Source organism: Ciconia boyciana, chromosome 4 (genome assembly GCF_034638445.1).
Source record: "Ciconia boyciana chromosome 4, ASM3463844v1, whole genome shotgun sequence".
Classification (NCBI taxonomy): Eukaryota; Metazoa; Chordata; class Aves; order Ciconiiformes; family Ciconiidae; genus Ciconia; species Ciconia boyciana.
Window position 1 is genome coordinate 57,559,398 of NC_132937.1, and position 24,542 is coordinate 57,583,939.

The 24,542-nt window shown below is 38.7% G+C and overlaps 1 protein-coding gene across 1 annotated transcript in view; it reads left to right on the forward strand.

The window, feature by feature from the left end:
* The window catches only part of TRPM3 (transient receptor potential cation channel subfamily M member 3), a 288,488-nt gene that overhangs the window by 193,868 nt on the left and 70,078 nt on the right, over window positions 1-24,542 (forward strand). Inside the window, exons 8-9 of the mRNA XM_072858792.1 lie at window positions 4,425-4,548; window positions 23,230-23,302. Coding sequence (XP_072714893.1) covers window positions 4,425-4,548; window positions 23,230-23,302 — 197 coding nt within the window. The remainder of the gene's footprint in view (window positions 1-4,424; window positions 4,549-23,229; window positions 23,303-24,542) is intronic.

Here is a 24,542-nt window from a genome sequence, read left to right on the forward strand (position 1 = left end):
GCATTTTGATAACAATAAGTTTAAAAAAATCTATAATGAACTTGCATTTTGAAATCTGGTTAGGGCATAATCTTTATACATCTCTAGTACATTGTACCACTCCAGTACTAAAAAAGCTCTAGAGAGAAAAAAGACTAAATAATTTAGGAAGCTGGCTATGGACCAGATCTTTCAAATCCTCTCCAATATTCACTACAAAATCTTATGCCATGAGTTTGAAAGACTGTAATGTTATTGAGTGGAATGTCTATTATCTCCTCAAATATTAGACATGACTTAAAAAAAAAATTCTTTCTGAGAAGGGAGTATGCCAAAATGCTGTCATCTGTCTCTTCTGCATTGGCCAAAGCAATGAAGGGAGTTCTGCTTTGTTGTTTAATCTTCCAGCATATCTTGGACAGAAATAGAATGTCACTTTATTTACTTTGTCACTTCAGTGTTTTTAAGTGGCCTCTCCTGATGGATCCAAGACATCTTTCTCCCTTTTTTCCTGTGGTAAGACCATACAGGTCAGTTCTGATAATCTGATGCATCAAAACTAATGTTGGCATCTTCTTTAAAAAAAAAAAAATCACTCTTAGCAACAATTATGAGTAGGTTTTTTTCCGAAACTGAATGTAGATGCCAGAAATGTAGAAATTAAATTTTAGATGCCAGATTTTTGACAGTAGTTATCCAAATTCCATCAGCAATCCAGCTCCTCTGGGGAAAAAAAAAAAGGGTTGGATACCTAGACTGGTAGGAAAATGGGTTTATCTTAGGTATTCAGGGAATGAAAGAACAGATTTGAACTATGTGGGGAACAAAAGAAAAGAACAGGTTGAATTGTTGTTTTGTAGGATATTTGGTTTAGGCAGAAGCATGTTACCTGCAGTATTGCTTCCATGGCAAATTAAGTGGAATTCAGGGACTCATGCCATCAAAATGCCCCAAACAGGGCTTTAGTAGTCTGTTGCAAAATATTTTCTGAACTGAAGCCTAGCAGACAGATGATAAAAATACTATCTTCATCTGACACTCTCCAGTTTTCTTAGGGTGGGAGTATGCTGACTTTGAAGGAAGTCATAATCGTAGAGTTTCAGTCTGGTAAAGTGGGCAGTTTTATGCTTATGGAGCTTTATGCATATGAAGTTCATAATCCATGACAGAGGCTGGTGAATATACTGTTCTGAGAATCTTCTGTGTTCTAGGTTAGACCTCTAATCACAAGACTGAAGGAGCCATCTCTTTTCCCCCAAATCTGAAATTAGGAATCTGTGATTTTAAAAAATGTATGCTAAAGTTGTATGTGTAACAAATGTGGTTGTCTTTGCATCGTGGATCAGTCATCACCTCACCTGCAAGTCCCAGTTAGTTTGCTCACAGTAGTCTGTGAAGTTACTTGTTTTACATGCATTGGATTTGGTGTATGCATCATAGATTTATCCTTTAATAGCCTGGCACAGTTTGTATCTGTCCCAGCTGGGTTACACAATTGGGAACTTTGATCTGATACCTTCTAACATTTAGAGATTCCTATGAAGTAAATGTGACATTGTCTTGATATTACCCATTTCAGTTTACACAATGCTTAACTCAGCTATGATTACTTTATCGGAAAGCCTGCTGTTATCGTTTCTATTTCTGATTACAATCACTTCAAGTTTTTCATCTCACAAAGACATTGAACATGCTTGCTGTAGAATTGCAGACCAATGAGATGTTAAAAAAAAAGTACTTAGTAAGGCTAGAAAACTGCATAAATCAAATGATGACAACAGCAATTTTCTGAGCAGTAGTACTTCAACAGATGTGTACCCCTGTAGTTAGGGAACCACTTCTTGGTACGTTTTTTAAAAAAGACTCCATATCTTTCACATGGAGTTTGCTTTACATGCTGTTTAAACTTATGATATGATACAGTTTCTGGTAGCTTTAATTCAGCAAAGGAAAGTGATGGCTGCTTACAAAGCCTCAGGACTTAATTCTGCTGTCACTCAATGCTTATGAAAGCAAATTTCTCTTGTTTTCTGTATGTGTTAGCCTGAGAGAGATCCAATTTCTGAAATGAAATTTCAGGTTTGGATTCTACATTTTTTTTAAGGAAAATTAAATTTCTATGAGAAAACAGGATGGTTTTCATCCCAGGATCTTTGGAAACATTTTCTGAAGTTCTCTAATTTCAGATTCTTACAATTCCCTGTATTTTCACATACTTCATATACTTTTCATACTTTTTCATGTACTTCACTTTCATATATAATATCCAAGGAAATTAGAGCTTTATTTAAATCTCTTTCTAGATCCTCTAGTTGATGTTTTTAGGAAACATGTTCTTAGTGATTAACCCCTTTTTTCTTTCTTAGTTTGAAGGATGGAAAATTGCACAGTTCTGAACCACTTATATTTACAGTGACAGCAACATTTTGTTAAGAACAGCCATCTTGATTAAAGCAAATTTCCAACTGATTTTTTGGAAGATCCTAAAAAAGAATTTTTTCTTCAGAATTTATATCATATATGACCTACTAATCTGCAACTCAAAGTATGTTTAGTGGTTTTCAGGGTGTCAGCCTTTCCAGGTTGATTCTCTTTAACATGGAGTGAATCTACATTTCTACCTGTGCTCTGACATCTTGTTTCATGTTCCCATGTGCTTGCAACATCCTTGCTTCTATACAGGAGGTCAGGTTATTTTTCTTATAGCACCCACACAGAAAGTCCTCTGCTGTCAGCTCTCAATGCTGTCCACTGAGAGGGTTGGAGGTTTTAATTCATTGTATGTTGCCTTTATGTGAGGGAAGCAGGTCATGCTGCAGGGAAGCTGTGCTTACATAGTAAGTGAGCAGTAAATGCAGTGTTGTCACCACTCCAGCATCCCAGGAAAAAGCACATCGGGGGCCATTCTGCTCCTTGATGAAAAGAGGAAGTGCAGAGGTAGACTCTCCATTCAAGAGGAGTCTGTAATAAAGTAGAAGACAACAGGAGGAGCCAGGCATAGAAAGAACAGTGATCCACAGCGTGGTTTAAAACCCCATGTAAACTCATTTTAATCCGAACACATTGACATATGCGTTACAGGCTTCTTTGTGAAGTGGAAGTCCTACTCAACAGGGATATTTACAGTCAAAGTCAGATTTAGAGAGTAGAGAACATATGCACTCCGTATGCCAGGCCTTCTCCTATGCACCTCTATACCTCTTTCCCATTCCCATTCAGTGTCTCTGCTAACAACAAGTTTGCTGTAGGTATAAAGACTAGATAGTTAAATCATATTTGAAATTCAATTGTGTAGTGAATATCCTGCAGTTGCATTTGGGCTTTCTTGCTGCAGAGAAGTATAGGCAACTTTTACCAACAGTATGAGATAAACAGGGGTTTGGTCATTGTTCTCCCAAAGCAGCTGCCGTAAGCTAACAATGACTTTTCGATACTGTGCTGCTTCTGATAATTCTTTGCAGTTGCTGCAGGGCTAAATCTTTGTTTATCTTCTGTCATAAAATATGAGTCATGAAGATACTCTGATTTTCATTCCCCTAGATGATCAACAATGACTTATCCTGTAAAACACTCAGTTACAATTTTTAAGTGAGAAAACTGCTATAGTGTAGAAGCTTTCATACATCAAAGGATACATGTTCTAAATTAGAGCCTACTATTTTGTAAGACATTAAGAACAGCGATGTTTCACCCAGAACAGTCCTGAGGAATAGGCTTTTTGATATCAAGGGGTAGGGTTCAAGTACTAATATTCCATGTAATATTACTATTTATTTCTGCTGTTGGACCACTTTTTGCAAGTACTAACATTAGCACTGAGGAGGAATATAAAACGGTTACTCTTTAAACTGCTGGAAGATCAGCATAAAGAAAAGCAAAACCTTTTCTTCAAGTGGACTCAGGAACAAAGAAATTTTTTGTTTGTTTTCTTACCTGTTCCTGTGCAGCATCAATAAGGTGAGTTGAAACTCTTGAGATATTCAAGCTAAAATAAAAGACACTGACAACACAAATGCTCCTAGTTTCATAATATGAACCATGATTTGGTTCATATTATGGTTCGTTCATCTGCTAACTCACTGATAGAAAGGGGTCTTCAGTTCACCAGAAGTGTTGGTCTCCCTCAAATCCAGACTGTCAGTGTGATTCTTATTTTTGTTAGGTAATCCCACAGAGCTGATAGTTTGAATGACCTTCTGTCATGCAATATGTGGGAACTGAAATAAAAACTTTGGAGATGTGGGACCCCAACATGATCAACATGTTTTTCTAGAACAGTGTTTTCCAATTTGTCTCTGATGGTTTCAGCAATTCCTGTCCTTCAAACCTGTCCAGAACAACCTGCAGTGATTAGTTGTATAACTCGTATTTGTTTGACCCTCACCTGAAGTTGCAATGTTCCCTCATGTCTGTTTTCTATGTTATTTTTTCTTTTTTAATTTCAGACTTATCAATGAGTCTTTGAGGGACCAGTTGCTAGTTACCATACAGAAGACTTTCACATACACCCGAACCCAGGCACAGCACCTCTTCATTATCCTCATGGAGTGCATGAAGAAGAAGGAGCTGGTATGTTCACACTTTCCTTAGAGGCAAAGAGAGAGCTCAATGCATTGTTTTGATCAAGTCTTTCAGGTGCCTGTTGAAGGGTTTCACAAATCTGATCACTGTGATCCAGACTCTAAAAGGATAATATATCATGCTGACTTTTGTTTGCTTTAATCTATATTTTCTCATTTAAAGTGATTAATCCAACCGATCTGTTCCTTTTGTGGACAAGGAACAAGTGGACAAGACAAAATCCACTAGTAGAGTATGGATATTATTATTTTTCAGTCATCCCCAGGCATATCATGATTAAAATTCTACCTCATTCAACTACAGAAAACTGCTGAAGGAAGCATAATTGTTTACCTGTCACTGGAATCATATTTTAAAGATGCTGCAGAAGTATCACAGGGCTATTATTTTATTATGGAAATGTGTGACAGGAAAAGAAAACAGCTTGTCTCCAAGGCTCCTATTCTGCAATGGCAAGGCTATCCCTTTAAGGCATACTTATACCTTCTTGAAGAACACAAGATCTTTCAACAGTGTCTGGGAGCTCCATGGGGCTGCTTTTGCAGAAGCATTTTTGAAGCAAAATCACATTGTAAAAAACTTGGGATTCAACTCCAGGGGGTTTTATTTCTTACAAACTGACTGAATAGATATGCTTCAATTTTGTAACTTAATCTTTCTTCTAAGCTTTGTTTTCAGTTCATATCGCAGCTTCCTGGAATTCCAGGCTGATGACAGTCTGCAACACTTTGTGTAGGGTGATACTCAAGAGGAAAGATTGACTCAGTTGTTTTACAGAATTTTCATTTTCTGAAACTGTTTGAGTTTTTTGTGACTTCATCCTCTGCAGTGCCTTTTAATTTTAGTTTAAAATATGGCATAGAATAATTAATAAGACTGAAGAGGAACAGGGAAAAACAGTTAAGAAGTGTTAAAAAAAGAGGCTGCCCTTCTAGACAAAGCTTTGCAAAATGGAAGATATTTCTTTATGTGGTTTAACTTGGCAAAAGCTCAGTATTCTCTTCAGTAACCAGCAGTTCATGCATCCATCAAGAAGTGGTCAGCCTTCCTCATGCATAACTAATAATTTACACATACCACAGTCACCTGGCATGTACCTCACACAATGGCAGAGAGGAGAGGATCCCGAGGACAACTTTTCAGGGAAGACATGACAGCAGCATGCAGTTCCACTGTGCCATTGCAATGTAGATGGTTGATGGAACTGGACATACTGCAGTCCCTGCTGCCTTCTTCCTCCCTCAGTCGGAATTCAAACTGTATAGCGGACTTTAAACACCCTTTAGCTATCCACAAGCAGTCAGTGCAGCCCATAAGGTATAGACAAGTCACCCCTTCCCTAGGTGAACTACATCAAGATAGTTCTTTTTTCTTTCTTTTTCTTTTTTTTTTCCCCTCCAAAATCTCCTTTGCATTAAAGATTCTCAGAAAAATATAATTGTGCTACAGAAATACTTTTCCTATCCATTTATGATTGTCAAGATGTACCGTGACCTCCATGGCACTTGAGTTTGCTTTGCGTGTGTAGTACATACGTGCCTCAGTCTACCTGACTGTTGAATTTGCCCTAACTTTTCTTATCAATGACTAGAAGAGAGAACCTCCTTAGGGAAACAGCATTAATTCCTTTATGCTTATTTCTGTTAATGTAATAATAATAATAATAATGTGTACACGTAGGACCTACTTGTGAACCAGTGTTCTGCATGCAAACATAAAAAACATACTTAGTGATAGAAGATCGAAGAAAGGAATGAGGAAGGAAGGGGGGGAGAGAGAGAGAGAGCAAAAGGGAGGGAGCAAGGGAGGCAGGAAGGCTGGAAGGAGGAAATGCAGGAAAGCAGGAAGGTGGAAAGGTAGGAAGGAACAAAGAATAGAAAGTAGAGGCAGACATTGAATTATCAAGACTGGAAAATACAACTCTGAACTGTCCCAGACATCTAAATCCAGAACTGGTTGTCAGCCTTCAAGCAAACTCTGCTACTGTAAAGTCAACTGTGAAGTTTTTGTCTCCAGTATTCACATCAAGATTTTTATTCCAAGCAAGGCTGTGTATTTGTTACAAGTTTCTTCACAGACATGTAACCTCTGTTACGACTGACGTTCTTTACCTACATGTCTTGCGAAGAGCTATTAGCCAGGAGGTGGTTTGCCCAAAATTAGGTGTTCTGAATTTGAATTTATACCACTAACCCAACCATATGTAAAGAGAATACATTAAAATAAGTGTTTATCTCTGGTACCTCAGTTGTACTCCAAGCGTTAATTTTAACAGTGGTATGCTAGAAAGATTTTATGTCTGAGGTGTGGTTGCTAGGCTAATGGTGTCCTTTAAGACTCATAACCTTGTATATGAATGTAAAAGAAAGATGATACTCATAATGATGAAGATAGCATTACCAGAGGAGATGGCTGACCTTGGAGATGTGAAGTATTCCCAGGAGTGAGAGGTGACTTCACTGGTTCTACAGAGCCAGATGTTTCATATTTCCACATCTGTCCCAGCTCTTGTCCTTCCTCAGGCTTGACCTTCTGATTTGGTTGTGCATAAGACAAAACACCACTTGATGAACTGACTTCATCATTAGTCTGACCTCCCCTCTCCCTAAAGAAACAAATAGAAGGAAGATGCAAAAGATTGTCTCGGAGAGCTCAGCTGCAGCCAGATTGATCATGGCTATTTTCTCTAAGTTCATGGTCAGTGTGCCTGACTGACTTTGTGGTTGCTGAATTCATAGGGAACAAAGCAGACAGTTCAGGAGAGGCTTGTCATATTACAGTGTACTGCTTAAAAATGAAGTGCAAACAGGGTACAGGCAGGAAGATGCTCTTATAGTAAAGTACATAAATACAGATGACTCACAGATGTGGAGAGAGAAAATAAAATGCAAGTTAATCTCTGGAAAGGAGCAAAGAGCTACCTTTGAAATATTTTTTCCTACTCTACCTACTTAGAAAGTGTAAAAAGACCGGCACCTCTTTTATAAATTTGACATAACTGTAGTGGCCAGGGAAAAAGCATAATCATAGCAAAAATTACCCCCTTCACAGAACATGAGAATTTTCAAATTCTGACATTTTGGACTTTACTTTTAAAGGATGGTCTCTGAATTGTATGGCCAGAGAGCATCATTATTATGATGTGCAATGTTCCATTTATTTGATAAACTGTAAGTTCATTTGTTGAATAAAGTCTGAATACACAAGCTGGATGATAAGGTGAGGCCATAGCAGAGGAGTCATTTAAGTCTGTTAGGTTTGCAAGACAGAGCAAATTCCACTTCTCAATTTAATGAGTAGCTTTTATTAAATTGTAAACTTAGCTGTGTTGATACTGCAAGCATCAGAGTTTATATTCAGAAATGTATTTGGACCAAGTTGCTTAATGAAGTCTATGGTATAAAAATCTATTTACAATGAAGTAGACTATACAGGTCTGTATATTTAACTGTAGAGTACAAGGGTAGGAAAGTGTTTTGTATATAATTTATGGAGATTCTCTACTGTCACATTTACTTAGAATTCTTAAAAAAAGTGTATGCCAAGAAGTTCCTAAAGTAGGAGCATGAAGGCTCACCAAAGCTCAGTGGGCAGGAGGCAGAATTGTAAAGACCAGTCCACACTTTTTTTTCAAAAAGCGCCATGAACATTTTTCTACATGTTCCCATCTCCTACATGCAGCTCATGAGAAGCTAAAACAGCCCATTTGATGACACCTTGCCTGCCACTAAAAAAGAAAAAAAAAATATGGAGGGGAGGGGGAATTTAAGAAAATAAAGAAGAATTTTTGCTTAGGACATTTGCATTCTATATCAATTAGTCCAAAGCTACAATAAGATGGAATTCCATAAATTTAAAATAAACATAAAAAAGAGGTTAGTAGAATGAGACAGTCTTCAAGGGTGTCTTTGATCTCCCGTTCTATTGTGGTTATCTTGCTGGTCTCAGAATACAAAGAGCAGTGAGGGCCCTGCCTGTGAACTCAGTCTGGCAGGGACATTTCCCACTGGAGCCCCAGCTCGGCCCCAGAGTCAAGTGGCAGCGAGGAAGGGAATCCCTCAGATAGCAGGCTAGGAGGGTTCGCTTCAGGTAGTCCCTGAAAACACATTGTGTTGGGTTATAGTTCAGAAGTCTGTTTCCAGCTGTGCAAAGGAGTATTTATTTCTGTCTCGGTAAATAAATTAGCCTTATTATTTTCCCTTAAAGACAGTCATTCTGGAGTTTTCGGACAAATACAGGCTGCTCCATTCTTTTAGGAGTACTTAATCATTTTGCAGCTTAGACTGGCATGTTGCCCGAGTGCTTTGTTCACAAATCACAATGTGAATTTCTCAGAAGCCAGAATGTGCTTTCCAACAAGCTGTATGGGTCCATCTGTGGAGCTTAATTGGGCAGGCACTGGGAAAGGCCACTTTGGCAAGCCAGAAATGTCCATGTCCCTGAAAACAACCACACTTGTTGCAGTGAGATACATTTGTCATAAAACTAATGCTTCCAAAATAGTGCTTTTAGAGTGAATAGACCTAATCTTATATCCATTTAATAGAAAAGGCATTTGCTGTCAATCGGGATAGGTCCAATCTTAGTACCTTAGTAATCAAAAAATGGCCCATTAACACCAGCAGTAAAGACCGTGTACTGCCTGCTGGTTAAGTTTGTTTTATTATTACTACCATGACCATTTTCTGCTAAATTTGTTTCCTTGAATATTTGAAGGTTCAGTTACTACATTAAGCAAACTGACAGTGTCATTTCCTACCACTGCATTACAAGAAAGGTTTGCAGAATGAAGAGCGTATGGATGGTGGGCATAGGTTTGTGTGCATCCATGAATTCCTGAAACTCATTTCCACGTAGAGGCAACAGACACAATTTAATTAGTTTCTTGCTAAAAGAGAAACAATAAAATCCCATTTCTATCTCATGTCAGCAAGTAATGGATATTTTTTACTTGCCTCTCCTTTTCTCTGTTATTCCGGTACCTCAGTGTACGGTCACTGTGACAAACATAATGGCTGCTTGGGTATAGTGCAAACCTTACTTCTACTTTGTGTTGCTGACTGTATATATATGGTAATAGGTCATTCCAAATTACTTCATGACTAACTTGCAACTCTGGTGCTGTCCGATTAAACAAAGCAGGTGTCATGCTGAAGTAGCTGGCTGCATTGAGCTGAGATCAGGACAACCTGCATCATGAAGGTGCTGTCTATTTATTGTGTTTTTCTTTCAAACAGAGACAGATCTGAATTGTCCAGAGATGCACAGTGCACCAGCAGGCTGTGTTGCAAGGCTAACATTCATACCCCAATATCATCTTACTAATGCAGGGCTTAGACTCAGCTTATTGGTGACTTACTCAAAGAACTAGGAAGCTGTTGAGTGATTTAGCAGTTTCTTTTCTATTTGGACTATGAGTAAGACCTATTCATCTTCAGTGGTTTCAGTTTTATCTGACTGAAAAGGCTGGAGCAAACCTGTCCATGTTTCTGGAAGAGTTTATACTGGGAAGAACTTGACTTGTTCATATACTGGCTGCAGAAAAAATTGTGCTTTTCGGCTGGATGTGCAGGCTCAGTGAATTTGTATGCTAATTGAACACCATCTGCAACTGTTTATTAGCATACACATAGATATGTTCTGAATTAAATATTAGCTAAATCAGATGGACTTTTAAGAATTTACCAGCATATTGTCACTTCATTTCTTTGGCTCTTCCCAAAAGTTAAAAAGGTCGTTCAGATCCATTTTTTAAAGAAAATTGGCTTCAAAACCAAATAAATTATTTCAGCTAAGATTTTTTAATGCTGATGGAATCTTTTTTATAGAGGAGGCAGAAGAGGCCTTGGTGACTTCTCAAACAGTAAAAATCAGCTGTAGTTCCTGCAGGAGTATAGTTTCTGTGAACAGCATGTAATTTGGCAGTAGAGATCTGGATCAGAAAAGCATCATGTAACTACTGGCCTGCTGGTTGCTGAAACAACTCTTGTCTCTTACATTGAAACACCCTGTGAGATTTCCAGCATAAAGTGTACTGATGCTAATTAGTCCTCTGTGTCCAAATGGAGGTGCCAGTCCTCTTCAGCAGTGACTGTAGCAGCTCTCCTAATTTTGATGGAGGTTAAATCTCCTGTCCAGTCAGTGCAAATCAATAGGATTAGTCTAGTACGTAGGCCCTACCTCTATAAGTAAGTGTTAAGATGATGATTACAGGGTAGTTTTAAATTCTGCAAACCTCATTTGATTTCTTTTTTGCTAAAGAGATAAAACCATATTTTGTTTTTTCAGCTGCCAAGAAGTCAGATGAAGTTAGCTGGGCTTTACCATTGGCTCCACAGAGAAAGAAATCTAATCCTAGGACTGGGGTTTTTATTTCAGTAATTCAGAGAACAAGTTCCACAAGCAAAGCAGCTATATATGTTGGGTTTTTTTTTAAAAAAAAGGCAAAGACAGCTATTATATTACACTGAAGCCTTGAAAAGTTTTGATCCTACCAGCTTCTTTTCAACTGCTGTCAGATGAGGTAGGGCTTCTGCTAACAGAAACCACAAGAATGTCAGCCCTACTATTGAAGCAAAAGTGTGCAATTTAGGCAGTTATTTGGTCCATCTGGAATCTCTGCTGTGCCATCTTCAGCACAAGTCTGCAAAGACCAATATTGCTTTTGTTGCTTACATTCAGTAAGTAGGCATTTTCTGTTTTATTTGGTGCATACTGCCTGCACAATTATCACAGATGGAGTCACCTAGTAGAAACTAATGCAACTTACTACAAATTGCTTCTCTTCCTACGTATTCTGTGACTAAAATTGCAGCTACAGAAATTGAATTTAGAATGTTTCTTTTCCCTCTACAAATATAAGCTTGTGAAAATATCCATTACCACATTTACACTATTAACAAGTAATTCTGGGAAATGCACGCTGAATCATTATACAGCTCTGTCAATTGTCCCAGTAATGAAAGCGAAGGCAAAGCAGTACTGTGTGACACAGCAACTTCCACATTAGATAATATAGACAAATTTTTGCAATCGGGGAATTCTAAGGGTTCAATGCAGTTTATAAACTCCACAATACTGTTCAGAAACCTTTCTTACTCCCTGGCTCTGTTGTGTCTGAGGAGTTGTAATTTCTTTTCCCTTTCTTTGAAAACATAATTACGCTTTCTGTGGCTTCAGATGGGGCATGGAGACCCATTCATTACTGCTATAATATCTTAATCATAGCTCTCTGTATGAGATGCAGGTTCTGTGTAGATACAGCAGTAACTGCAAGTTTACTGTCCTATAGGAATACCTTACACTGAGGGAGCTGCCTTTTCCAAGTATTACCTGCTTAGTCTCACCAGCAAACCAGCTAGAAAACTAATGGGTGTGGCTATTTTTGCTGCTTGGTTTCTGTGTGTTATCATGACGTTGCTGTCAACCTAAATACAGAATAGGCATACGCCTGCATTGTGTATAGCAAAGCAACCTCGGCATCCACGTACTGTCAGACTATTTGAAAATATGTTGCAAAGCAAAACTAGAAATTGAAGCTTAAAATGGAGCAAGAGTCACCAACTTCAATACCGTAGCCACTCAACCACTCACTATACTTCCTTCTAAGGTCAGCATTTTCAGTTCAGATTAGATGATATATGTGCGCATGTAAGTCCATTGTTTATGGACTTACGTGGTCCATTGGAAATGACCAATCTGAATTCTTGTTCTCTTAAAATAACAGAATATTAGGTCTATCCATCTCAGTGATGAGCTTTTTACAGCACTCATGGCTTTTTTATTAAACTTTGCCTTGAAAAATATTCAGTTTTACATTACTTAGTATCTGTGAGCAAGAGATGGGTTACAGCTTAAATAATCTCACTAAAAGCCCAGAATGACATCATCTTGCTTGGCTCGTTTTACAGAAATTGTCCTACCCAGAACCATTAGTTTAGCAGGAGAGCAGAGGCATTGCAGATCCAAGGTTAGGTGCCAAAAGGAGCCTATTTATTCAAGAGTAAAACTGTCTAAGACTGTGATTTGCTGCCAGTTCTTAGTTTCCCAGAATGAGCTAATAGGACTTGTGTGGGGACACCCACCCACATAAAGACCAGAGATAAATGAGACTCTAAATATAAAACAAAGCTCAAATGGTATGCACAAAGGTCTTACTCAGGTCAGCCACACACACAGACAGAAGTTGACTCTAACCCCTCCAGTCCGTGGCATGGGTGCCTGCTCATCTGTCAGAAGAAGGGTGCTTTCTGGGAGAAATACCCATTTGATGGGGTTACACGGCAGCTAACATCTCCTTTAAAAGCATTTTATTCAGGCTTCTCCTTGGTATGTGCTGGAACCCATGCATGATTTTTATACCATCAGTGGATCAATGTTTGTGGATAATAGCTGCTTTGGGACCAGTGGGGTTAATAAACTCCTGTATACTAGGTTACAATTGGTCTTAATTCCTATTACTTGGGATTCCGATGTCAGAGCCTTCCAGGTGATAAAGCTTCATTATTTTATTCCTTTGCACTACTCATGTCCCTTTCTACCTATTTAAGTCACTTCATGTTTTCAGAAGAAAATCTATAAAGGTAGTGTCTTGTCAATACCTCCAAGAACCCTCGCTACAGCAGAAGAGATGGAGGAAGTTAACTACATCACATTTACTCCACATTTGTTTCCTGAATCAGGGTGATGGAAGAGCTTGGATTACACCAATGTTAGAATGAAAGTGCCTATCTCATCACCCAAACCCATTTCTCTCTTTGTGGCTGTTCTTAACCAGTTCCAATGCTGCCAAGACTATATGGAAACACATCTGTGTTTACCATCACAGTCTGTTGATGTGCACAGCCCAGTGGTGTAAAGGACAACATCTAAATTCTGTTCCCCTGCTTATATGCTTTGTGACTTACAATTTATATTTACTCTTGTTTCTTCAACTTTAAAATCAGGGACTGGTATTTCACTGCCTGAATAGAGTCATAAATGGCCTAATGTAACAATGGCATGAAACCTGTTGTATAAGGAAGAAGGATTGTTTTCAGTGTTTTTACTGCCGAAACTTATTTTTGGTCATTTATTCCACTGGAAAATATGCATATTCCATTCCAAAATGTTGACAGTGCTGTAAGGCTTTAAAAGTATGTTCACATTATGTAAAGTTTTTTACATGGGACAGAGCTATGAGATTTCCATAGCCTTTTCTCTTCAGTCATTAAGGGGTTGACACAGCTGTCTCAGTCTGGAACAAAAGGTACCAATTATGGGGGAAGCCAAATATGTACAGTAATTTCTGTCAAATTATTTTCTGTGCACCTAGATGGCTCCTCAATTGCAGAATTGCTGCCTTTCTTATAAGCACTGTTTTTTTTGTTTGTTCCCTGCTTCTTACCAGACAATGAGCCTATGGCAAATTATTGGATCAAAGAAAAATGTGAAGTGTTGCAGTGCTGCCACAACACAGAAGGAAATGTAAAATTTAAAAACTTTACAACCTACATTCAAACGTGTGCCCTCATATCTGCTCCCTCTTATTTCCTCATTTGGAATTATCTTTCTTACTCCTTAGAATAGCAGACCACTTAATTTAGGTTTTCCCTAAACATAATTCTCTCTAATCTTTCTATTCCTGAATTTCGTCTTATTTGGTCATCCCCTTTCTTCTGCAGTATTATCCACTGACTCACCTGCTCACTTTGATCTTTGTTATGCCTCCACATCAAGCAGCTTTTCCCCTGAGTTAAACAGGATTATTAATTGCAAGAAAAAAAGAAATGCTTTACCCACTTATCTGAACCATTTTGAGGCTTTGCATAACTGACCTCCTTTAACGTTTTGTTTTATCAAACTCTCATTTTTCTTTTCAGGGTAATTTTCCTCTGAAATATTCAGTTAGGCTTAGCTAAATTATAAATGTCAACATGTACTCTGGAAGGAATTGCCTATTTTGCTGAACCAACCCGTGCTCTCAAACAGAACAGTTTCAGCTTGTATTCGCTATTGCATCTGCTTTTTTGTAGAAAAGGGAGATTTTTTTTCTGACTTATGTAACTGAGATGCATAGAAACAATTTGTGTGTTTGTCAGAGGTAAGATTTAAAGACATTCAAAAATTTTCTGGAGAGAGCAGAAAAAAAATCACTTTGAATGAATTTTAAATCACCGTATATTTTCTCCTGATATCATAGTGAAATGATGGTGAGAAACAACTCCATCTCTAAAAGCATGAATAATTTGCAGCATTCTTAAGATGCTATGAATACAGTATGTAAAGAGAGCACTCTTGACTGCTTTCTCTGCTCTCATCACTGCTACCCTGTTTTTTTTTCCTCTGTCTTCAGCTATCCATTGTGTAGTCACCAGGCACTGTCAATCTGAGGTGGAGAGAATTATTTTTCTTCTTCATCTTTCATCTCCTTCATGACAGAGGGTAAAACGAAGGTGTGCAGGTGTGCACTGCGTTCTCTCTGCTGATTTGGTGGTGTTTCCTCTCTCTCCAAATACAAGCTAAAAATCTGAATATATTTCAGCTCACTTTTTATACTCTGAAGTGGTTGAGATTAACCCTACTGTAAAAAAAAGAAATATTCACATGCAATAGAATATTTTAGAAATACTAAGTATTTCTATACTAACATAGTATACTAATACTGCCTGGTGCTGCATAGCTATTCAAATTCAATCCTGGGCCCTTATAGTGGCCTTGAACAGAAGAAACTCTTCCATCTATGTGGAGTTTTCAGAATAAGTCCTAGAAAAAGTGGTGTGGTGGGAGGGAAGGACTCATCTTTTCATTAGAAAAAGCATTAAAAGAGGAACTGAATATGCTGGTAGTTGGGAATAATTTTTATGTCCTGTGATTAATTTCACCAAACACTCCTTTAAACTTTTTCAAAACAGTTTTTTACATTAAGTCCCATCCTATGACCTGGCAAATTTGCAGTTAATGACGACTGTGGCTGCTGACCCTACCTATTGCTCTTGCTTCTCATTCTAGGGGTAAAATCAACTTCATCCATGTAGAGTACAAACCTGTTTGCAGTGTAGCAGCTCATACTGATGAAGGTTTATCATTGATGTATCCAGCTAGGCCTGAATATAGGAAACTGTGACACACCTATGCTGGCTTAGAGAGGACTCTATAAAGCAAAACAAATTTTTATGTCAAGGAATTTCCTGTAGGTCTATATGACTTGCTCATCAGGGCACTGCTTCTGCCTGTCTTCTGCACAAGTCCTGCCCTCTCCACACACGACAGGTCCGCTTCGCCATTTGATGTATCCTCTTCTTAGCTGGTCCTTTGATTTGACAGCTACCATTGAGAAGACCACATGTACACATCTGCATATGGACAGCAGTGATTAGCATAGGGACAGCATATGCTAATATGATCCATATGATCTGCATATGGACAGCAGTGACCCTGCATTCACATGCATACAGAACTTGGGAAATCCTAAGTGTCAGTATAATATCTGTGTCTCTCAGTGTGTGAATACTTTCTGAAAGTCTGTTTGGTATTCACTGCCCTCAGGTAAGACAGTATTACCTGACTTTGCCTATAGAAGTGCAATGCAGTATCAGTGGGAAGGCAGGAGAACAACCGAACGCATCATATTAGGTTAAACTGACACTGCTGAGCCAGAAACTATGTAAAGCCAGAAACTGAGCAAGTAAACTGTGAAAGGGAAAGGGAAAGAAAAAGTAATCTGTCAAAGAAGAATGGATCTGGTGCTAAACAGAAAGCAAAGCTGTTTTAAAATGAGTGCTTTTGATAAAGTCTAAGGTCAGATAATCTTTTCCCCCTGCTCCCCCCCGCCCCCGCCTTGCTTTCTATCCTGCTGCTTTTTTTTTTCTCCATCTCTTCAGTTTTTTACTTGCTTTCTACCTGTCCTGCCTGAAAATTAGGTTTCTACCCTGCTGGACTGTAATTATTGCTGGCAAGTATCACATTGTGCTGCAATCATTCTGCTTGCAGAGAAAGTCTGTTTTGGCTCAGTGATTTCCTAGCATATTTTCCTAGGAAGAATTAGGACACAGCTAGGTTTTTTTTCCTGGAAGTTAATCCTGTTTACATTAAGATACTTCAGTAAAATCTGCAATGAGGTAGAGGGAAGACCTTTCCAGTTTTGGGGGATGGTTTTGTCTTTTCCTGCTTTTAAGGCCAAACCTCAGGCATTTCACTCAGGCAGGTTTTGTGGAGGCAAATGAGAGGCAATCTTTTTGACTGGTGGGTCCCAACCACCTCCTCCTGAGAGGAGCCCAGCAGAGCTGGTGGTCCTTGCCCAGCTGCCCCCAGAATTGGAAGTAGCAGCTATCTACTGTACTTTGCAAGTAGATCACTATGGGCATATCAAAAGAAATCCAGACATTAGAGTTACATTTAGCAAGAATCTGCCTATTAACGCTGGTTTTGCAGCTTGTTGGTGCAACCTTTATTGGTGACTTAGAGGCATTTTTGCTTGTCTGTTTCAGGTGTGTTTTCATCTGAAGATTTAACTCTTTTGCAGTGTGGTGCAATACGGTTTTGTATTTGTAAGGGATGTTAACATCAGCTTCTATTAGATTTGTAAAGAAGAGAAGAAAAATATATTAAAATAAAAGCTTGCTGTTCGAAGTCACAGTTGTTCACTGAGATGCCTCAGGCAATTATCTGAAAAAGTCATTTCAAGCCAATAAATAGTGTGAACACTGAGGAAAGAAAGGAGGAAATCTAAAAAAGACCAACCCCAAAATACCCAAGGTGGTGGCAGAGGAACAGAAAAAGCTGTTCTTTTAAAATAATTGAGTTTAATATCAACAATTGAAACTACCAGCTACATGGAGGTAATAATGTGGCCCAAATCCCTGGGAGAAAAAAGAGTACTTGATTTTTAGACTTTTTTCTTCTTTGAACATAAATTGTTTTTTGGCTCAAAAGAAATAGCTGAGTAGGGTAAATGGTAGTTTTTCTCTACTACAATTTCATTATGCTCAGAAAAATAGAAAACCATTTTATAGATACAGATTGAATCAGATAAGCATAAAGAAAATTTCCCACTTTAAAATAGTCTTTCCTTTTGCACAGCAATGCAAAAGAATGGCTAGTGGTAGTCTGACTAATACTGCAACTCTTACCCCTTGTTTTCTTCTGGCAGGTAAGCAAGTCTTAAGCATGTATTACTTTTTAACCCAAACTTCTTGGGGTTTATTTTTTTTTATAATTAAATGTCCTGGATTTCATATACACACCTTACTAAGTTGTTTTTCCTTTTATTTTTTTCCACTGAAGTTGTACAGAGGCTAGGACTCAACAACAGGCTTAAACAGGACTACAGTAGGTCTTTTTAAAGGTGAATGGCTCTTAGGCACTGTCTCTTCTTTTCATTTAAAGAAGGAAGGCTTTCTTTTTTTCTTAGTAATGAGTTATTAAGTGGGTGTTTTTACTTTACTTTACTTAAATTAAGTCTTTAATTTACTGTTACATTTGCATCTCAGTGGCAGACATTCATCCAGCAAGAGGTAGCTGGGAATAGAGTTTACTGACCCAGATATTTTCCTTTAGCGCAGCAGTTTTATATATATTAGTGCAGTAGCATCTATAGCCCATTCTAACAGGGCTCTAGTCAAGGTCCTCTTCTAACAGCATGGATGTGTTGTTTCTCAGTTCTCTGCAGTGATTTACCCACCAGAGTACCTGTAAATGGCAACTAGCAAGATGTCAGATACATTAACGACTCTTGAAACTAGATTAGTATATTGCAAATATAAAATTCTTACCTGTTAATTGGGGGAAAAGAAATCACCAGAAGAACAAGTCTTCAGCAAGACAGACAGATAGGTTTTTTGAGACCTAGAGATGTTGAACAATTCTAAGTGTAAAGTCTGCATAAATACTTTAGGATGTGTCTCTATTTCCTCATGCCTCTGACTAAAAAAATTAAAGAATGCTGGAAAAACTACACAGACTGTGTAAGTAAAGAAGTGAGTCCACGTTTTAGGAACAATTGCTGTCTCCCCATAACTGTACTCATAAAATGCAGAAACAAAATTCATGTTTTCTTTCTGGAAAGGTCAAGAGAGTCTTTAGCACAAGGCACTAGGATCTCATCCAACACAAACTGATGTTTTTCTGCTTCTCAGTGTTTTATAAAGCTTGTTTATTTTCTCTTTTTATCCACATTTAAATGTGACAGGAAAAAAAACAGGGGGCCAGCATTTGGGGATGCATTTCCAATAGAAGTTGTGAGAAAAGGCAGGCGGAATGTGCAGCCCTCTTCCTTAATGAATCATTCAAGCACAACAGCAGCCTAAGATAAAGCTGCATTGGATAAGCAATACAGGTCTGCTCGAGATGCTCAGGGTTCCTCACAAGGCTGCTAGTCTGGGACTCAAAACTTAGCAGCAATATTCCTCCAGTACCGCTGCCTTGTCCCTCATAAATAGTTCATAAATAGTTACTGAAGGAGAATAAAAGCTGCAGCTACATGGTTTGATAATAATCTGGCTTTGCCAGGTAAAGTAGAAGTGATCATGGTACAAACGGTTCAGCAGCCAGCGTGCTGCAGCTTTAAGCCTCATCTTCCAAAATTCATTCTGCAGAACCATGAGTGCTGAAATATTTTTCTTTAGCCATTTAAAAGCAAATGTTACTATACTTAAATACCTCTGACATCCAATAGTGAAAGCAACCAACACATCTGGCAAAGATACAAGGCGCACAAGTTATACCTGAAGAATGATGCAGATCAGGTCTAAGATTTTATCAAAAAAGACTTTATCAATAGTGTGACAAAGTTGGCTCCTTGCATAATTACAGTGCAATCCTGTTTTAAATCCTCCACTTTGTGAATAAACAAAAACATTGGTCAAGCTTTAGGGCAATAGTGGAAAGAAGAAACCAGCGATTTTCCCAAAACCATGGGAAACCATGATGGGGCAAAGACCTGCCTATGAGGTCCAGATTGATAAAAAGCTGTTTCACCAGGCTGGGAGGCAACCGGTCAAAGGATGACTAGCTGTGAAAAGTTTCTCAAAAAAACCTGCATGCATAAGAGTAATAAGGTGCTGCAGGTTGTCCAAAATCATCTTCAGGGCCTGTGACAGGAGAGTGTCGCAGGAGAAGAGTCAGAGATCACTCAGACAGATCTGATCTAGGAGTTAGTTTATTGAGTTCTAATCAGTAAATTTAGGTATGTAACATATTTAATAAGTACAGGTGGATTGGCAGTCAATACTCTACTATTTACTATACTTAAAGTTAGTATGGGATACAAATATTATTGCATAAGCTTACTATACGTATCCTAAATGTTACATGCATGCAAAAAATGTCACTTACCAACCCATCGATGTCTGGTGTCAGGTAAGGGATCTGTCAGCCTCAAGGGGTAACCCTGAGAGGTGTCTCTGCTCAAGGGGAGGTCACCAGCATGCAGCCAGCTGCTGTGGAGGGAGAGCTCAACAGACCCTGATGGCTGCAGATATTAGTGTGAAGTGGTTGATTTGTAGTCAGATTTTCTGCTGTGTTAATGCAGTTTCAGACGCTTACCAGCCCAGTCTCCAGCTAAACCATTTTTGGGGGGTTTGGTGCTGAGTTCTCACTGATAGCCTCACACAACAGGATTAACTGTGATTAGGCCTATTTGCTGAGCATCTGCCTGGACCAAAGTTCAGTTAGTTCAAACAGGAGGATTGCATCCGTCGCAGAGAGGAAGCATCTATGGATAGTTACAGTTAACCTAAACCATAAGGAGAGGCTCAACATATCTGTTTACCATCCTAAAAGATTTTGTGCATTTAGAACAGGCAAAAGTCCATAGTATCAGCTGAGTCTTTGAGCTACTAAACTCACAGCATTTTGAAATTAAGTGTCATGATATTTTGCCTTGGTTCTGTCTAAAATTCTAGTTCAGTCTTGGGCATGACCCCCAAAATGATAATTCTGCTATGAGTCTGTGCACTCTTTCCATTTCCATCTTTTTTCCCAATTATTTATATTCTTTTTCTTTATTTTACTACTTTAATTATGCTAGACCTCTTAAAAATAATAATAAAGTAACAGTTACTGTGGAAAGACAGACTCTTTATTCTAAATTACATAGTTCTATTTTATTTTTAATACAGCAGTAATTTGTTCTGCTGAAGTGGGCTTATTTTTCTGAGGCATGCAGGGAAGAGGAATGAAAGAGAAGTTGGAAATTTAGGGTTATATGTGGTCCAATACATGCAAAGTGCTTCCCTTAGTTTTCCTGTGGTGATAAGCTGTTCAGTGCTTGCAATTTATATGATGCCTTTTAATTAAGCTGGGAGTTCACTGAGCATGTGTTTAGTTTGAGATGTACTTTGTTCTTCCGCTGAACTCCTGTTGTTCAGTATTTTCAGTCCCCGATGTGCAGACTGCTTCACCTTTGGCCTTAAAGAAGGAGAAGGACATTTTGCCATGTGGTGGTCCCACCAAGCACAGGGACGCAAACAAGACATTCCCAGCATTAGCTGATCTGCTTGCTAGGCTGTTGCACTTTCCTTCAGTGCTACGGAGATGCCTGCTGCTGCAAAAATTGTGTAGGAAATGGCAAAGTGTTGTGAGGATGTTATGATCAGACCGTTATGTGGCAACACTGTATTCACCCACTTATTGTCAGCACCTGCCGGAGCTGCCCATGAGAAGGGAGATGTTCCTCTTTCCCACTGGGTAAGGGAAGAAGGCTTCCTCTTCCTTCTGCCTTCTGATCGCCTGCCTGGCTGCTAACCTCTGTGGCACACTTTGTCATCTGTGGCATGGGAAGTGCACCATGAGCATGTACAGTAGGGGGACTGATCTCATCAGCTCATATTTTTATTGTGTTTTGAGATGAGACATACATAGAAATGTGTATTTCTACCCACATTACCTGTGCTCTACAGGTCAGAGCAGCAGACTGCCTGCACTGCAGGGAAAGCTTCCTTGCCAGTCATTGAGGAGATTAGAAAAACATTAGGAAAAGCATCAGGAACCATTTCTTTACCGAGAGGGTGGTCAGACCCTGGAACAGGCTTCCTAGAGAGGTGGTTGATGCCCCATGCTTGTCAGTGATGCTTTAACATTTGGTCAGCCCTGAAGCAGTCAGGCAGTTGGACTAGATGATCATTGTAGGTCCCTTCCAACTGGAACTCTTCTATTCTATTCTATTCTATTCTATTCTATTCTATTCTAAAAGTTGCAGTATGGGGATAGACATCAAGTGGTTTGCCATCTGTAGATTCCAGGGGGAGAGAGAAAATAGATTGTTAAAGTATCATTTGTAGTATTTATGCTTTGTCTCAGGTACACTTTGAAGGCTCAAACTAAGTCTAATTTGAAAACAGTCTACTTTAACTGGGGAGGACACTTACCATAAATGCTTTCTCACATTAATTCTTTTAGGCGTCATCTAAGTCAATTGACTAATTGAGCTAAGCCAGTTTCCTATTACTTCATCCATTTTGCCTTTTCAGTCTCTAACATGCTGTACTACTGTCACTGATGCCGAAGTCTCTTACCTCCCTTTGAACCCCCTAGAGCTCTAGGGTCAAGTGAGGGTAGAATAGGTGCTACAGGAGGGCTACACTGGATTTCTTGGGGTACACTCTGCAGGGCTATTTCAGCTGGCAAACTGAAGCTTGTCACCAAAGCTTGTCACCAAAGTGTTGACTTAGCCTTGACCACTTTATATATCTCCTTTCCCCATCACAGTACACTGTTCTTTGTGCCCTGATGTTTGCTGACCTCTATTCCAGATGCTGCGGCAGTTCAGTGGTGCTGTATCAGTAGGAATCTAGGAATGTGGGAACAACATATGCTGCTGAATATGAGTGTAAAATATGTTTACAGAATTCCTAATGAAAGGTATCACTTAATTAAAAAAAAAAATTGAGGCAGTCTGCACTGGCAAAAGAAAAACAGATAACAGGTATTCAGATCAAAATAATGCCATAGGTTTCTTTAGTAAAGGAAAGGCACTAATAAAAAGCTGCAATCTCAGTTGCTTCACAAGAAGCAGAGGCCCAAGAGCAGCTATTGCCATGGCAACAAAAGCAGTGAGGGGATTTACACTTCTATATGTTTCAGTGCAGTCTTAACCAAGAGTGAAACTGGCTTGAAAGAACAGCCTCACTGTATTCATTCTTATTCTTTATGAATTGTGTGTCTCACCTCACTGCCTCAAAGCTTATATCTTATAGTCACTGACCACACACGGCTAAAGATGTTTCTGGACCTGTTAGAAGCATCATTCTTAGATTATTTACCTGCTATATAAAATCATGAGGTTGAAGAGGTTGCTAATCTCAGTCGAAAATATTTCTTCAATGCCATATGCCATAAATTAGGTCCACTATAATACACCTAATTCCTCCTAGTAATGTATTGGGAACACTAAATCTAATGTTACTCTAATACAAGAACACTCCTTCATCTCTAATTTTACCCGGTAAGTATCACTGAAGAATTTTCTTCCTATGCTCATTAATACAATTTCTATCTTCAGCAAATTTTATCTTGCTAAAAATACTGTGTTTTAATCATTAATCCTATCTAATAAGCTTCTCATAAAATGTATAAAGTAAGATCATCTTGTAGCCATCAGGACATTTTGAGGTCCAAATGATGGTGACCTGATTTAATTTTTTTTTTTAATTACCCTGGTTTCAGTAATGGTATTGTCTTTTAACATTTCAGATCACAGTATTTCGCATGGGATCAGAAGGACACCAGGATATTGATTTAGCTATCCTGACAGCATTACTAAAAGGTAATGGAGTTTCACTCCACAGTGAGTCTGTATCAATCCAAATGGATTAACTCTGTGTCTCTGCTGTGCTGAAGCCTGCATTTATTGGCAATATCTACCGTATCGAGATGGTAAATTTATACTGTGAAATTGAAGTATACTTTTTGCTCTAACTGCTTTATACAAATCCAGCTCTTTCTTTAATGTTTAAATAGCTACTGTTTTTCCTTTCTGAATTTTTGTTCTCCACCCACAATTGCCAATGCGTCACGAGAAACATCAGTGGTGACGCCCCACTGGTTACTTGAGAAGATTAGTACTCACAAGAAGACGGACAAAGAACTTCTCGGGACTTAGATCGCCTTAGTGGCTAGTAGAACATCCAGAAGGAGGTTATCTCCCTTTAGATAAAACCGGCACTATTGTCAAAGTAAAATGTTATCTGTAGTCATCCTAGGAAAGTCTGGGAACTGTGTAGTATTCCTTCCAGCCTCCGCTGGTAGAGCTAAGAACTCAGCTATTGGGGTCGTAGGGGTTTTAATCTTAAACTTTGCAGGTTGCTAAATGTTTCCAAGCCATTACGTGTTACACTTATGCTCTTAAAAGATTGTCTTACAATAAATCTGCTGTTGCTACAGTTCATTATAAACCCTGGTCTTGCAGACACACCATTTAGCTTGGCTCCCTTCAAAATGATATTATCAGGTAATTTAATATCTGCTTGCAAACACAGAAACAGGTGAGATTTTAAAGGCTCTGAAGCACATGTACTTACCCAATGAAGGATTACTCACCTAAGCAAGGGCTGGGAGGTTCTAGCCCTCATATGGTATTTTCCCAAATGGGATTTTCACAAATTGCATGCATCAATCACCATGGTCATCTTGTTGCTGTCTGGACTGGTTTGTGCTATGTAGTACAGGTCATACTGATTTTGAAAACAGAGAATAAGAATACCAAACAATTTTAAAGAGCAATCTGAGGAACATTAGGGAATGGGCTTCCAAAGGTGACCGGGGAAAATTACGCTTCATGAGGCTCCTGAGAAGTAGTCATCATGCTATTGCCACCCCCACACCTGAATAAGAGGGCACACAATGCCATGTGGCAGACCTGAATTTGAGTGATAACAAAAAATTTAATAGATTTACTGGGTATTGAAAAGGTAGTGGGAATTATTCTTGCTTGTTCCAGGGATCAATTTTCTTCTCAGTTTCTTCCTGTGCAGGCTTACAGAAGCTGTATGAAGAGAAAAGGGAGA